At 34.9% G+C, this 15,695-nt stretch overlaps 3 protein-coding genes and 2 non-coding genes across 5 annotated transcripts; 3 read left to right on the top strand and 2 right to left on the bottom strand.

The window, feature by feature from the left end:
• Nucleotides 1-976: 976 nt before the first annotated feature.
• TRNAT-UGU (transfer RNA threonine (anticodon UGU)) lies at nucleotides 977-1,049 on the bottom strand. The gene has a single exon. It is a non-coding gene; the product is annotated as a tRNA-Thr (tRNA).
• A 1,662-nt stretch (nucleotides 1,050-2,711) lies between these two features.
• Nucleotides 2,712-2,784, top strand: TRNAF-GAA (transfer RNA phenylalanine (anticodon GAA)). Its single transcript has one exon. It is a non-coding gene; the product is annotated as a tRNA-Phe (tRNA).
• Nucleotides 2,785-4,907: 2,123 nt separating this feature from the next.
• LOC135662374 (ATP synthase subunit beta, chloroplastic-like) lies at nucleotides 4,908-9,766 on the bottom strand. Its single transcript, XM_065176652.1, has 2 exons — nucleotides 8,280-9,766; nucleotides 4,908-8,214 (listed from the first exon to the last, which is right to left on the bottom strand). The coding sequence occupies exons 1-2, from the start codon at nucleotides 9,757-9,759 to the stop codon at nucleotides 7,859-7,861; spliced, it is 1,836 nt and encodes a 611-aa protein (XP_065032724.1). The 5' UTR covers nucleotides 9,760-9,766; the 3' UTR covers nucleotides 4,908-7,858.
• A 184-nt stretch (nucleotides 9,767-9,950) lies between these two features.
• LOC135662373 (ribulose bisphosphate carboxylase large chain) lies at nucleotides 9,951-14,283 on the top strand. Its single transcript, XM_065176651.1, has one exon. The coding sequence runs from the start codon at nucleotides 10,588-10,590 to the stop codon at nucleotides 12,049-12,051; it is 1,464 nt and encodes a 487-aa protein (XP_065032723.1). The 5' UTR covers nucleotides 9,951-10,587; the 3' UTR covers nucleotides 12,052-14,283.
• Nucleotides 13,905-14,465, top strand: LOC135662369 (acetyl-coenzyme A carboxylase carboxyl transferase subunit beta, chloroplastic-like; the record flags this gene model as incomplete). Its single annotated transcript, XM_065176646.1, has 1 exon — nucleotides 13,905-14,465. A coding segment is annotated over exon 1 (561 nt), but the record flags the coding sequence as incomplete, so codon positions are not given.
• Between the last annotated feature and the right edge of the window lie 1,230 nt (nucleotides 14,466-15,695).

A 15,695-nucleotide genomic window follows, 5' to 3' on the forward strand; every position in this document is an offset into this window, starting at 1 on the left:
AAATTCTCTGAAACTTTCTTTGTTATTTTCGTTAGGTTCAAGTCTGACGGGAATAATATTCTACGACTAACAACTCATTTATTTTCAAATCGATCCATTTACTATCTATTATTTGATTTACTACTCCTTTATATTGGAATGAGTCAAAAGTCAAATGTTTTGGCAATTCCTCGGGGGGGGATAAGGCAATATAATTTTGAATCAGAGCTTTCGATCTTTGTTTATCCTTCGTAGTAATAATATCTCTGGGTTTACAACGATAACTTGGTATATCCACTATACGACCATTAACTAAAATATGTCTATGGTTAACTAATTGCCTGGCTCCAGGAATGGTCGAAGCCATACCCAATCGGAAAAGGATGTTATCCAAACGCATCTCAAGTAATTGTAGTAAAACCTGACCTGTTGACCCTTTAGCTTTTCCAGCGATATGCACATATCTAAGTAATTGTCGCTCTGTCAGACCATAATGAAAACGCAATTTCTGTTTTTCTTCTAGACGAATACGATACTGCGATCTTTTCCCAGAACGCAATTGGTTTTTAAGATCACTTCCGGATCTAGGTCTTTTACTAGTTAGTCCTGGTAAAGCCCCCAGACGGCGTATTTTTTTGAAACGAGGTCCTCGGTAACGAGACATAAAGACTCCTTTTTAATTTTATGGATTTTATTGAAATTTCATTTTTTCAGAATAAAAAAATGAAAACTGAACTATAAATTAAGACTGAACTAAGGGATAAACAAAGCAAAGCTAAATTTACCGAAATACTACAAAGTAGAATAAAATAAATTGTATCAATATCCGGATTTTTTGTATATATAGGAAGTTGCAGCTCCGTTTTATGATTTGTTCGGTAGAGAGAGATCTAATTGTTCCAATACATTTTTTGGTCATGGTTGCAAGTTACCACGACATAACATATGGGAAAAGGAGGAGAGAGATTATCAATCACGGAAAAATCGATAGAGAAAAAGCCGGCTATCGGAGTCGAACCGATGACCATCGCATTACAAATGCGATGCTCTAACCTCTGAGCTAAGCGGGCTCACATAACATAACAGAAATAGTATATAGAAATTGAGGAAACTACCGGATTTTAGCTATTAGCTGATCTTATCTATTAGCTATTCGTTTAATATTAACTATGAACTATAACTATATAACTATACTATAACTATATAACTATATAGTATAGTATAGTTCTATATAGTTATATAGTATACTTCTAAACTATATACTATAACTAACTATAATAATAATTCTGACTATTCTTCTGACTATTCTAACTATATCTAACTATAATATACAACATAATGTATTTATTTATATATTTATATTTTATATATTTATATTATGTTAATTATAGCTATAGCGAATCGGTCCTAAGATAAAAAAAAAGATAAGGATAAAGATACAATCTAAATGAAAATGAGACATTCCTCTGGTTTGATTCGGAAAAGGAGGAGATAGGACAAAAAAAAAGAAGAATGAATATCGACCGTTCCACTATTCCAAATCGCACTGTAAAAATGAAAGGGAGGGAGAAACATATATATGTTGGATATATCTATCCATATTGAATTGCGGATACATCAATGATAGAATCATTTCTGATTGAAACAAGGTTCATTCAATATAAATGAACTGATGGGGGATAGCCAAAAAAATCAAACAGCAGCATACACTTTTTCAATATAGAAATCATTATCTAACGAATTCAACGGGTCCAAACAAACAAAATAAATGAAAAGGATAGTTGGAATTCCAACTAGGTCTTGGTATCAAAGGGGATATGGCGAAATCGGTAGACGCTACGGACTTGATTGGATTGAGCCTTAGTATGGAAACCTGCTAAGTGGTAACTTCCAAATTCAGAGAAACCCTGGAATTAAAAATGGGCAATCCTGAGCCAAATCCTTATTTTGAGAAAACAAAGGTTTATAAAACTAGAATTTAAAAGGATAGGTGCAGAGACTCAATGGAAGCTGTTCTAACGAATGGAGTTGACTACGTTTTGTTGGTAGCAGGAATCCGTCTATAAAAATTACAGAAAAGATGGTCCTATATACCTAATACGTATGTATACATACTGCCATATCAAACGATTAATCATGACCCGAATCTATTATATTATAATTATATATAATTATAATATGAAAAATTCAGAGTTATTATGAATCCATTTCAATGGAAGTTGAAGGAAGAATCGAATATTCAATTATGAAATCATTCATTCCAGAGTTTGATAGATCTTTTGAAAAACTGATTAATCGGACGAGAATAAAGAGAGAGTCCCATTCTACATGTCAATACCGACAACAATGAAATTTATAGTAAGAGGAAAATCCGTCGACTTTTTAAATCGTGAGGGTTCAAGTCCCTCTATCCCCAATAAAAAGCCTATTTTACTTCCTAAGTATTTATCCTCTTCTTTTTTTTCATCAGTGGTTCAGTTCAAACAAAATTCACTATCTTTCTCATTCACTCTACTCTTTCACAAACGGATCCGAACTAAAATCCTTGGATCTTATCCCAATTTGGATAGAACCTGTACAAATGAACATATATGGGCAAAGAATCTCTATTATTGAATCATTCACAGTCCATATCATTATCCTTACACTTACTTGTCAAATTTTTTACTACTTTTTAGTCCCTTTAATTAACATAGACACAAGTACTCTACTAGGATGATGCACGGGAAATGGTCGGGATAGCTCAGTTGGTAGAGCAGAGGACTGAAAATCCTCGTGTCACCAGTTCAAATCTGGTTCCTGACACGTAAATAATGTATCGGATAGATATTCATACAAATTAATCGAGATAGATCGGGCGTTAATAGTCTAGAGCATGATACGTATTTACTCATCTAGATGTTACATATTTACTCATCTATTACATATATTTACTCATCTATTACATATTTACTCATCTAGATATATATATATATATATACCTCCCCTTGGGGGGATTGGTTACATATTTACTCATCTAGATGTATATATATATATACCTCCCCTTGGGGGGATTGGTAAAAAATATATGTATGGATGGTTATGGTAAAGAACAAAGTGAGATTATGCTCCCGTCTCTTTTTTCTTTCTTGTTTCTTCATACTGTGCTTTCTCTCATTCAAAAAGAATATTAAGTCTTCATCTATATTCAAAATAAAAATAAATAAGTAAAAGTAAAAAAAAACTTAAAAGTCGAGAGGAGTTAAAAGATAGCAATAGACAGAATGCACTTCAGACACAGTACAAATAAAATCCAATCCCTTTTCATTTCTTCATTTCATATTTTTGACATTTATTCCATTTCTTCACTCTTGCTTACGTTACTTTCCGAGGTCCATCTACATCTAAGTAAGTTATGTGCGCGGTACAAAGTTCATAGTGCAGAACTCTTTTGATTCATCCCATTGTTTCTGCTCATACGAAATGGATATGATCTATTCCAAATTTTGGAATATAAATGAAGTTTTTTTTAGGTTATCCATAATACGAATTAAAGTCCGGTTACTTTCTTTCATCTAGAACGGAACGTAAAAATATTCCTTCACTTGAAAGAAATCTGGAATCGTGTCATAGTCGTATTAAGTAAACATTAATTTCTTATCATTTAATGAGCATCTTGTATTTCATAGAAATTGGGGGTAATATAGTCCTTACGTAGGGGCCAACCTATCCAACTTTCCGGCATCAAAATACGTTTAAGGCGTGGATGATTATCATAAGAGATTCCCAACATATCATAAGATTCGCGTTCTTGAAAATCAGCACTTCTCCAAATCCAGAAAACAGACGGGATTCTAGGATTATTCCTTGGGGCAAATACTTTTATGCATACCTCTTCTGGTTTAGCTATACCATACTGTATTCTCGTAAGATGATACACACTGGCTAAAAATCCGCCTGGTGCTACATCATAGGCACACTGGGAGCGTAAATAATTGTAACCATATACATATGAAATGACAGCAATGGAATCCCAATCCTCGGTTTTTATTTGTAAAGTTTCTATTCCTCGGCAATCAAAGCCCAAAGATCTATGAACTAAATCATGGTTGACTAACCAATCAGATAAACGATCCTGCTGCATCTTCTTGATCTCTCCCACATTTGTATTTGTATGAGTATTTCAATTTACAATGAAATTTTTAAAGATTGACCCTTTCTTTCTTATTCTGCACAAAAGAACCTTACCTTGTCTGATTCACTAATTCATGGGGAGATACTGAACTTTTGGATTTGAAAAATGTTTCAGAAGGTATCTCTGAAGTAGATGGTGATTGATAGAGCAATTCTTGATCATAATTTCCAGTATGAGTACTGCGTCTAACACAAAACTTGTGATTGGTAGTAAAACATCGATTTTCCTGTTGAGACACAGTTCTATCTTCAAAGATTTCTCGAGATATTTTCTTACGAAGTTTCGTTATAGCATCTATAACCGCCTCTGGTTTAGGTGGGCAGCCCGGCAAATAGACATCGACAGGAATTAGCTTATCGACTCCACGAACAGTACTATAAGAATCAGTACTGAACATCCCTCCTGTAATAGTACAAGCTCCCATAGCAATGACATATTTTGGTTCAGGCATTTGCTCATATAATCTTACTAAAGAAGGAGCCATTTTCATTGTTACTGTGCCGGCTGTTAAAATTAGGTCTGCTTGTCTAGGACTCGATCTTGGTACCAATCCATAACGATCAAAGTCGAATCGCGAGCCTATTAATGAAGCAAATTCAATGAAACAACAACTGGTACCGTATAGAAGCGGCCATAAACTGGAAAGTCTTGACCAATTCGAAAGATCATTCAATGTAGTTGAAATAACTGAATTGGTAATTGTTTTGTCAACTAAGGGAAACTCAATCAAATTCATAACTGTCTCAATGTAATCTTTTCCTTCATTTTTATTTTGATTGTCTGAATATTCAGTTAAGACCATTCCAATGCTCCTTTTCGCCATGCATAAACTGAACCAACAATTGGGATAAGCACAAAAATTAAAGCTTCGATAAATACAGATACACCCAATACATCGAAACTCATTGCCCATGGATAAAGAAAGACCGTTTCAACATCAAAAACAACAAAAACTAGAGCAAACATGTAATAGCGGATTCGAAATTGTAACCAAGCATCCCCAATGGGTTCTATACCCGATTCATAACTAGAGAGCTTCTCTGGTCCTTCACTAACCGGGGCTAAAACTCCGGAAATTACAAATGCCAAGATAGGAATAACGCTTGATATTATTAGAAATGCCCAGAAAATATCATATTCGTGAAGCAGAAACATAAATGTACTCCTATTAATGTGGAATATGCTGAATTATTCGATTCGAATCGGAATTGTCAATTCATCCATAACTTCTTATCTTAGGCGAAACAAGAATTGATTTTGATCAAATCAAACTGCATAGTTTAGAGTTTGTTTGCTGTGGGGCATGTTTTGTTTAAAGATTCATCTAATGGAATCCCACTTACATTTTGGATTTCGATTCTATTTAGATATGGTGTAGACATAGGATGCTCTTACACAAACAAAACTCTCTCACTTTGTCTTGGGTTCTCTATCCTCTAGAAAAAGGTAATAAAATACTAAAATATCCTATGCCTATAACTATTCCTATGCCTATAACTATAATAAATATCAATACCCTATAATATAGTAAAGTAAATATCCTATAATTAAATACTATGAATACTATATTCATTAGAATACTATGTTGATTATATATAATCAACATAATGAAATAATAATAATTTCATTTCCTTTTTTTAAAACTTAAATTTTTCAATAGTCATATGGGGTAAAATGTCTAGGGATTTCTAGCATATTCTATATTATTCGAAGTATTCCTTTTTCATTAAAATCTGGGTATAGGATCATTGCTTCTATTGATTTGATACGAATATGAATACATAATCTAATGCATCGAATGATTTTTTATCTTTTTCTTGTCCTAGATTTCATTTCTATTTTTCTTAATTGATTCAATCCGTTGAATTGAGAGGTGACATATAACAACTTATATCTTTCTATACAAAAAATTGGAAACTTGGAACCTGTACTATCCCACCTCCTCAGAAATAAATAAGAAGAATCGAGTTATTTCATTAGAGTTAGAATGAAAGATTCATTCTATTTCGGACCAATCTCTAATACTAAACAAAGATTACGATTTGGAATGAACCAAAATACTTGTTTGTTTTGTTACGGCAATAACGCTTAATAATATAATGGTAAGACCAAGCAATGGGTTAGATTTCGCTACAAGAAAAAGGTTTTACAGCAAACCTATACTAGACAATGAAACATAGCAAAGAGTGGAGTAGTATAATCGACGGAATCATAAATGATTTACATAACATTTTCAAATAGAAAGAATCACACATTATCGAATGATTCGACGGACCAAATCAAATCCACAAACCCACTCAACTCATAGAATATAGAAGAAGAAACGTTAATATATTTAGGCCCAATTCGTTATCTCTCCATTATCTCTGAATCAATCAATAAGGTTGCTCTTGTTCTGCCAAAAAACGATTAGTGATTAGTTAGGGGGATTCTCCAAATACAAGACAAGACCCAAGACCAAGAAAAGAATAGGTCCTAGACCCATGTGACTTAGGATTAGACTTGGTTGGTCCCATAGAAATGAAAACCATACTAAACTATATACTAAACACTAAACTATATACTAAACAAAAATATAATATATTAGGATTAGGGCTATACGGACTCGAACCGTAGACCTTCTCGGTAAAACAGATCAAACTGATTATTATCGAAATGATTCGAACTGTTTCAAAGACCCAACATGCATTTTGTTGCATTGGGCTCTTTCATCAACTGATGTAAAGATCAGTTAGTCCACCATATTTTTTCTTTAGAGGAAGATAATGAGATGGTTCCATGTGCTCTGATTTATTATTTGTATTCTGATCTAGGAGCAATACCAAAGTGTTTCAAAGAAGGGTTATCTTGACTTAGGTCTGCCTTCGGCCTAGATCAACCTAAGTTAAATGGAATCTCTATCGCTCCGCTGCAACAGTCGAATATGAGACTTCATACACCTTAAAGTTCATAGGACGAAAAGAGGTTATTTTGAGGCCCTTATACTCATTATGCCTAGCATTGAATGGGCTGGGTATTTACCTTATCAACTATCAAATCAATGGCGGGTTCTATTTGATTTGGCAACTGAATTCGCGCCTGAATCGGACCGAACCAAATATTTGTCAGGCTATTGTTCTCTTGTTCCCTCGAACCTATGGAGTAAGACATCGATTTCTCAATACGATCAATTATGTTCATTGCATAATAGGCTCCTTTGAAAAGCATTGGCGCGCGTGTAAACGAGGTGCTCTACCAACTGAGCTATAGCCCTTGTCATAGACATCTTAACATATAGATAATTTCTTGTCAAGATGGATATTCCATAATCCACATCATAGCTCTCTGATCTATTTATTTTATTTACGCTTAACAGAACAGATTTATTTACGCTTAACAGAACAGATTAGTATTGCTTAGAAATAATATTCCACCTATAATCCCCGAAGTGATGGGTTCTTTTTGTGGTGATAAATGACCTACTTAACTCAGTGGTTAGAGTATTGCTTTCATACGGCGGGAGTCATTGGTTCAAATCCAATAGTAGGTAGAACTTATTAGATACCGGAGTCGATGAAATGATATCTAATAAGTTTTTCTACCCCATCTTCTTTTTTTGTTTTATCAGATTAGACTTGATTGTGTTCAATTGGCAGAATCAACATGTGGTGTATAATAAAGAACTTTTTAAAAACTTCTCTTTATTATTTTGATGTATTGACTTGACTAGTAGGAAATAACATTGACAGCCTCTACTCGTGTCCTAGCTCGTCTGAGAGCTAGATTCGCTTCAATTGCTTGTCTCTTACCCTCAGCTCTACTCAAGTTAGCTTCAGCTATTTCAAGAGCTTGTTGAGCTTCTTGCGGATCAATGTCAGTACTTATTTCCGCATCATTTCCTAAAATGGTGATTTCATTATTACCTATTCTAGCGAAACCACCCATCAGAGCCACCGTTAACCATTGGTCGTTGTTGAGGCGTATTCTCAAAAGACCTATATCTACAGCCGTGGCAATAGGGGCGTGGTTTGGTAATACGCCAATTTGGCCACTATTAGTAGATAAAATTATTTCTTTCACTTCTGAGTCCCAAATAATTCGATTAGGAGTCAGTACACAAAGATTTAAGGTCATTTCTTCAATTTGCTCTCCTCTTCTAAGTTCATAGCTTTCGCGGTAGCTTCATCGATGTTACCTACTAAATAAAAGGCCTGCTCGGGAAGACTGTCTAATTCTCCGGAAAGGATCAGTTGAAACCCCCTAATTGTTTCTGCAAGACCAACATATTTTCCTGGAGAACCAGTAAATACTTCTGCCACGAAGAAGGGTTGTGATAAGAAACGCTCGATTTTTCGTGCTCTTGCTACAGTTAAACGATCTTCTTCGGATAATTCGTCCAACCCAAGAATAGCTATAATGTCCTGAAGTTCTTTGTAACGTTGTGAAGTTTGCTTAACTCTTTGCGCAGTTTCATAATGTTCCTCGCCAACGATCCGAGGTTGTAACATAGTTGACGTTGAATCTAAAGGATCCACTGCTGGATAAATACCTTTGGCAGCTAATCCTCTCGATAATACGGTAGTAGCATCTAAATGTGCAAATGTCGTGGCAGGAGCAGGGTCGGTCAAATCGTCCGCAGGTACATAAACGGCTTGGATCGAAGTTATAGATCCCTCTTTGGTAGAAGTAATTCTTTCTTGCAAAGAACCCATTTCTGTACTAAGGGTAGGTTGATAACCCACTGCAGAAGGCATTCTCCCCAATAAGGCGGATACTTCTGATCCTGCTTGGACGAAACGAAAGATATTGTCGATGAATAGAAGTACGTCTTGTTCATTAACATCCCGGAAATATTCCGCCATAGTTAGGGCAGTCAAACCAACTCTCATACGAGCTCCCGGCGGTTCATTCATTTGACCGTAGACTAGAGCTACTTTTGATTCTGCAATATTTTTTTCATTAATTACTCCGGATTCTTTCATTTCCATGTAAAGATCATTTCCTTCACGAGTACGTTCGCCTACTCCGCCAAATACAGATACGCCTCCATGAGCTTTGGCAATGTTGTTGATCAATTCCATGATGAGTACTGTTTTACCTACTCCAGCTCCTCCAAATAGTCCGATTTTTCCTCCACGGCGATAAGGAGCTAAAAGATCCACTACTTTAATTCCTGTTTCAAAGATTGATAATTTCGTCTCTAACTGTATAAAGGCAGGTGCAGGTCTATGAATAGGAGATGTTGTGCTAGTATCTACAGGACCTAAATTATCAACAGGCTCCCCAAGAACGTTGAAAATTCGTCCGAGGGTAGCTCCACCGACTGGAACGCTTAGAGGAGCTCCCGTGTCAATCACTTCCATTCCTCTCATCAGTCCATCTGTAGCACTCATAGCTACAGCTCTAACTCGATTATTTCCTAATAATTGTTGTACCTCACAAGTCACATTAATTTGCTGACCAATAGTATCTCGACCCTTAACTACCAAAGCGTTATAAATATTAGGCATCTTGCCCGGAGGAAAAACAACATCCAGTACTGGGCCAATAATTTGAGCGATACGCCCTAGGTTTTGTTCTTCAAGTGTGGAAACCGCAGGACTAGAAGGGGTAGGATTGATTCTCATAATTATAATTAAAGTAAAGTATGTCGAAAGTTTTTTTGAATAGTGCCATGCCAAGTCGAAAATAAATGTCCGATAGCAAGTTGATCGGTTAATTCAATAAGAAATAAATGGGAGTTAGCACTTGATTTAGTTGGTACCACCCAACCGAATACGATTCAATCGTTTACTCATTCAATTACTCATTCAATGAGTCAATTTTCAAGTTCAGCCAATCCTTCTTTTTTTCAAAAGAAATATTAAGTACATGAAATCACGAGTAAGTCTCTTTCATTTCTCTATCATTATAGAAAAACCATCCGTATTAGATTCTATTATCTATAGAATTCGAACCCGAACTCCATTTATGATTCATTATTTCGATCTAATTGGCCATTGTTCTTTTTTTTTTTTGAATAGATATTGGATTTCCGCCTATCTATTCTTTATACCCTTTTAGGATGAATTATGCCTATTTTCACATCTAGGATTTACATATACAACATATATCACTGTCAAGAGTGAATTTTTCTTAGTATTTGGATTCAAAATAAGAAGGAGATCCATTTGATTTTATTGTAAACTTGCAAAACAAACATTGGGTTTGGGTTGCGCCATATATATCAAAGAGTATACAATAATGATGTATTTGGAGTATACAATAATGATGTATTTGATGAATCAAATACATGGTCTAATAATGAACCATTTCATTTTAACATAACATTGAAATTAGTTGATAATATTAGTTGAATATTTTTTTTCTTTTTTTTTATTTTTATTTTTGTCAAAGGTTTCATTCATGCATAATCTATATCGAGTAGACCTTGTCGTTGTGAGAATTCTTAATTCATGAGTTGTAGGGAGGGACTTATGTCACCACAAACAGAGACTAAAGCAAGTGTTGGATTTAAAGCTGGTGTTAAAGATTACAAATTGAATTATTATACTCCTGACTACGAAGTCAAAGATACTGATATCTTGGCAGCATTCCGAGTAACTCCTCAACCTGGAGTTCCGCCCGAAGAAGCAGGGGCTGCGGTAGCTGCCGAATCTTCTACTGGTACATGGACAACTGTGTGGACTGATGGACTTACCAGTCTTGATCGTTACAAAGGGCGATGCTACCACATCGAGGCCGTTGTTGGGGAGGAAAATCAATATATTGCTTATGTAGCTTATCCTTTAGACCTTTTTGAAGAAGGTTCTGTTACTAACATGTTTACTTCCATTGTGGGTAATGTATTTGGTTTCAAAGCCTTACGAGCTCTACGTCTGGAGGATCTGCGAATTCCCACTTCTTATTCCAAAACTTTCCAAGGCCCGCCTCACGGCATTCAGGTTGAAAGAGATAAGTTGAACAAGTATGGTCGTCCCCTATTGGGATGCACTATTAAACCAAAATTGGGATTATCTGCAAAAAACTACGGTAGAGCGGTTTATGAATGTCTACGTGGTGGACTTGATTTTACCAAAGATGATGAAAACGTAAACTCACAACCATTTATGCGTTGGAGAGATCGTTTCTTATTTTGCACCGAAGCACTTTTTAAAGCGCAGGCCGAAACAGGTGAAATCAAAGGACATTACTTGAATGCTACTGCGGGTACATGTGAAGAAATGATGAAAAGGGCCATATGTGCCAGAGAATTAGGAGTTCCTATCGTAATGCATGACTACTTAACTGGTGGATTCACTGCAAATACTAGCTTGGCTCATTATTGCCGTGACAACGGCCTACTTCTTCACATCCATCGCGCAATGCATGCAGTTATTGATAGACAGAAAAATCATGGTATGCATTTCCGTGTACTAGCTAAAGCATTACGTATGTCTGGTGGAGATCATATTCACGCCGGTACAGTAGTAGGTAAACTGGAAGGGGAACGTGAGATGACTTTAGGTTTCGTTGATTTATTACGTGATGATTATATCGAAAAAGACCGAAGTCGCGGTATTTTCTTCACTCAAGATTGGGTCTCTATGCCAGGTGTTCTGCCCGTGGCTTCAGGGGGTATTCATGTTTGGCATATGCCTGCTCTGACCGAAATCTTTGGGGATGATTCCGTACTACAGTTTGGCGGAGGAACTTTAGGACACCCTTGGGGAAATGCACCTGGTGCAGTAGCTAATAGGGTGGCTTTAGAGGCGTGTGTACAAGCTCGTAATGAGGGACGTGATCTTGCTCGTGAAGGTAATGAAATTATCCGTGAAGCTAGCAAATGGAGCCCTGAACTAGCCGCTGCTTGTGAAGTATGGAAAGAGATCAAATTCGAATTCGAACCAGTAGATAAGCTAGATAAAGAGAAAAAGTAAGTGTGCATAATTCAGTAATTCCTGTTTGTTCTCCTAATTGATTGCAATTAAAGTCGGCCCAATCTTTTCCTAAAAAAAAGATTGGGCCGATTGCCGAATAAAAAAAAAAAGAATGAGCATTCTATACTATGTATTTGCATATATCTTTTATATGTACAGATGTACAGATCTTACCTATATATATACAAGATAAGATCGAAGACTAAACAACTCAATACTTCTATTGTTTGTTGTTGGATCCATAGGATTGGATTAATTATGGATCCTTGGGATTGGTGGACTTTTTTATATCTCCTAGTTTCAGGCCATAGATCAAGCCAAGGGAAAGGCTCCTTTACCCATCCTATATATTGTCTTTTTCGTTCCATGTTAAAATAGAAACTTAATTATTTGATTATACGAGAACAAATTCTTTATTCTTTATTTATAGAAATAAACAACTATCTCTATTTTCGATGAGAATTTGTACATCACATGGAAGAAAGCTGTGTCTTTCTATTTTAAAATTTATAAAAAGATTCTATCAATATATATTGAAGTGATACCTCGGCTTCCCACAAAGGAGAATCATTTCTTTCAATACTTACTCGTTCTTTCAATACTTACTCGTTATTAATTAACAATCCTAATGATTAGGATTAGATTCGTATGCTTAATTCTGATAAGAAATCAAATAGTGAAAGTAAAATGATTATCCATCGAATGTATTGTATTTCATCAAATAGGGGGTAGAAAGACTCTATGGGAAAATGGTGGTTCCGTTCGATGTTGTCTAACGAGAAGTTAGAACATAGGTGTGGGCTAAGTAAATCTAGGTGTGGGCTAAGTAAATCAATGGATAGTCTTGATGGTATTGGACATACCAGTAGAAGTGAACAACCTATTCTAAACGATACGAAGAACGATACGAAGAAAAAGATTCCTAGTTGGAATCATAGTGGTAATTATAGTTTCACTAATGTTGATTCTTTATTTGAAATCAAGGATATTTGGAGTTTGATCTCTGATGACACTTTTTTAGTTAGGGATAGTAATGGTGACAGTTACTCTGTATATTTTGATATTGAAAATCAGATTTTTGAGGTTGACAATGATAGTTCTTTTCTGAGTGAACTAGAAAAAAAACTTTCTAGTTATTTGAGTAGGGGGTCTAAGAAAAAGAATCACTACTATTATCATTACATGTATGATACTCAATCTGGTTGGAATAATCACATTAATAGTTGCATTGATAGTTATCTTCGTTTTGAAGTCAGTATTAATAGTTCTATTTCGGGTAGTACCAACAATTACAGTGACAGTTACTTTTATAACTTCATTTGTACTGAAAATAGAAATAGTAGTGAGAGCGGTAGGTCTAGTAAAAGAACTAGAAAAAATTTCAATGATTTCCATGAAGAGGTGGAATCCGATTTCCATGAAGAAGTAGAATTCCACGAAGAAGTAGAATCCGACTTCCATGAAGAAGTAGAATCCGATTTCCATGAAGAAGTAGAATTCCACGAAGAAGTAGAATCCAATGATTTCAATGAAGAAGTAGAATCTGATTTCAATGAAGAAGTGGAATCCGATTTCAATGAAGAAGTGGAATCCGATTTCAATGAAGAAGTGGAATCCGATTTCAATGAAGAAGTGGAATCCGATTTCAATGAAGAAGTAGAATTCCATGAAGAAGTAGAATTCCATGAAGAAGTAGAATCCGACTTCCATGAAGAAGTAGAATCCAATGATTTCAATATAAATCAAAAATACAAACATTTATGGGTTCAATGCGAAAATTGTTATGGATTAAATTATAAAAATTTTTTAAGTCAAAAATGAATATTTGTGAACAGTGTGGATATCATTTGAAAATGAGTAGTTCAGATAGAATTGAACTTTCGATTGATCCCGGAACTTGGGATCCTCTGGATAAAGATATGATATCTATAGACCCCATTGATTTTCGTTCAAAAGAGGAACCTTATGGAGATCGTATCGATTCTTATCAAAGAAGGACAGGTTTAGCTGATGCTATTCAAACAGGCATAGGTCAAATAAATGGTATTCCCGTAGCAATTGGCGTTATGGATTTTCAGTTTATGGGAGGTAGTATGGGATCCGTAGTAGGCGAGAAAATTACTCGTTTGATCGAGTATGCTACTAATCGATCTCTACCTGTCATTATTGTGTGTGCTTCTGGAGGAGCACGCATGCAAGAAGGAAGTTTGAGCTTGATGCAAATGGCTAAAATATCTTCTGCTTCATCTAATTATCAATCAGATAAAAAGTTATTCTATGTATCAATTCTTACATCTCCTACAACTGGTGGAGTAACAGCCAGTTTTGGTATGTTGGGGGATATCATTATTGCTGAACCTAACGCCTACATTGCATTTGCGGGTAAAAGAGTAATTGAACAAACATTAAAAAAGGTAATACCTGAAGGTTCACAAGTGTCTGAGTATTTATTCCATAAAGGTTTATTCGACCCAATAGTACCACGTAATCTTTTAAAAGGTGTTCTGGGTGAGTTATTTCAGCTCCACGGTTTCTTTCCCTTGAATCCAAGTTCAAAAATGTAAAGTATAGCACTAGATTCAGTTATTTTATTTGTAGCGAACAAGTATTTAATTCGTCGTAATCAGGTGTTTTCTTTGGTGACATAAGTTCTCCTTGTAATAAGAGACAGAGGTTTCGGATAATTTTATTTTATATTTTATTATATTTTATTTATTATATTTTAGAATATAGAATATATAGTTTTAGAATATAGAATATATAGTTTCTATCTAGTCATTTTCTATCTAATCATATAGAATTATAGTTGATATTACTTATTACTTATAAATAAATATTATAAATAAATAATATTTATTATAATTTTTTATAATATATTTATAATATAATAATGGCTTGATATAATATAATAATGGCTTGATATTACTTATAATAGATATATCATAAGTAATAGATATATCATAAGAAGATATCTTTCTAATAGATAGAAATATTAAAACAGATAGAAATATTAAATTGAGGCACCTATTCTATGACAGATCCCAACTTACCCTCTATTTTTGTGCCTTTAGTGGGCCTAGTATTTCCGGCAATTGCAATGGTTTCCTTATTTCTTCATGTCCAAAAAAATAAGATTGTCTAGACCCAATGGACCGAATCTTATCAATTTATTTCAACACTGGATGATAATACAGATATTTATCTCGTGTAATATGGTATGATATGTGGCTCTTTCCGAACACACAAATGAAAGAATCGTTATGCGGATATATGATATCTGCATAAATGCATGTATATGTGAATATAGCTGGTTCAAAATGGATTAGTGAATATTTTAAATAGAAAGTCAATGTATCTAACCAATTACTCTCCTAATGTTTCACATCAGAATAGTGCTAGTTGATGAAAGTTACTTCGGGATCAAGAAAGGTAAAGTCAAATTTATTTGGGTTATTCGCTCAATTCCAATCGAATGCACTGGATCTAGTATAGTATGAATTGGCGATCAGAACATATATGGATAGAACTTATAACGGGGTCTCGAAAAACGAGTAATTTTTGCTGGGCCTGTATCCTTTTTTTAGGTTCACTAGGATTCTTAGTGGTTGGAACTTCCAGTTATCTTGGTAGGAATTTGATACCCG

The sequence above is a fragment of the Musa acuminata genome, unplaced genomic scaffold, assembly GCF_036884655.1.
Source record: "Musa acuminata AAA Group cultivar baxijiao unplaced genomic scaffold, Cavendish_Baxijiao_AAA HiC_scaffold_616, whole genome shotgun sequence".
Taxonomy (NCBI): Eukaryota; Viridiplantae; Streptophyta; class Magnoliopsida; order Zingiberales; family Musaceae; genus Musa; species Musa acuminata.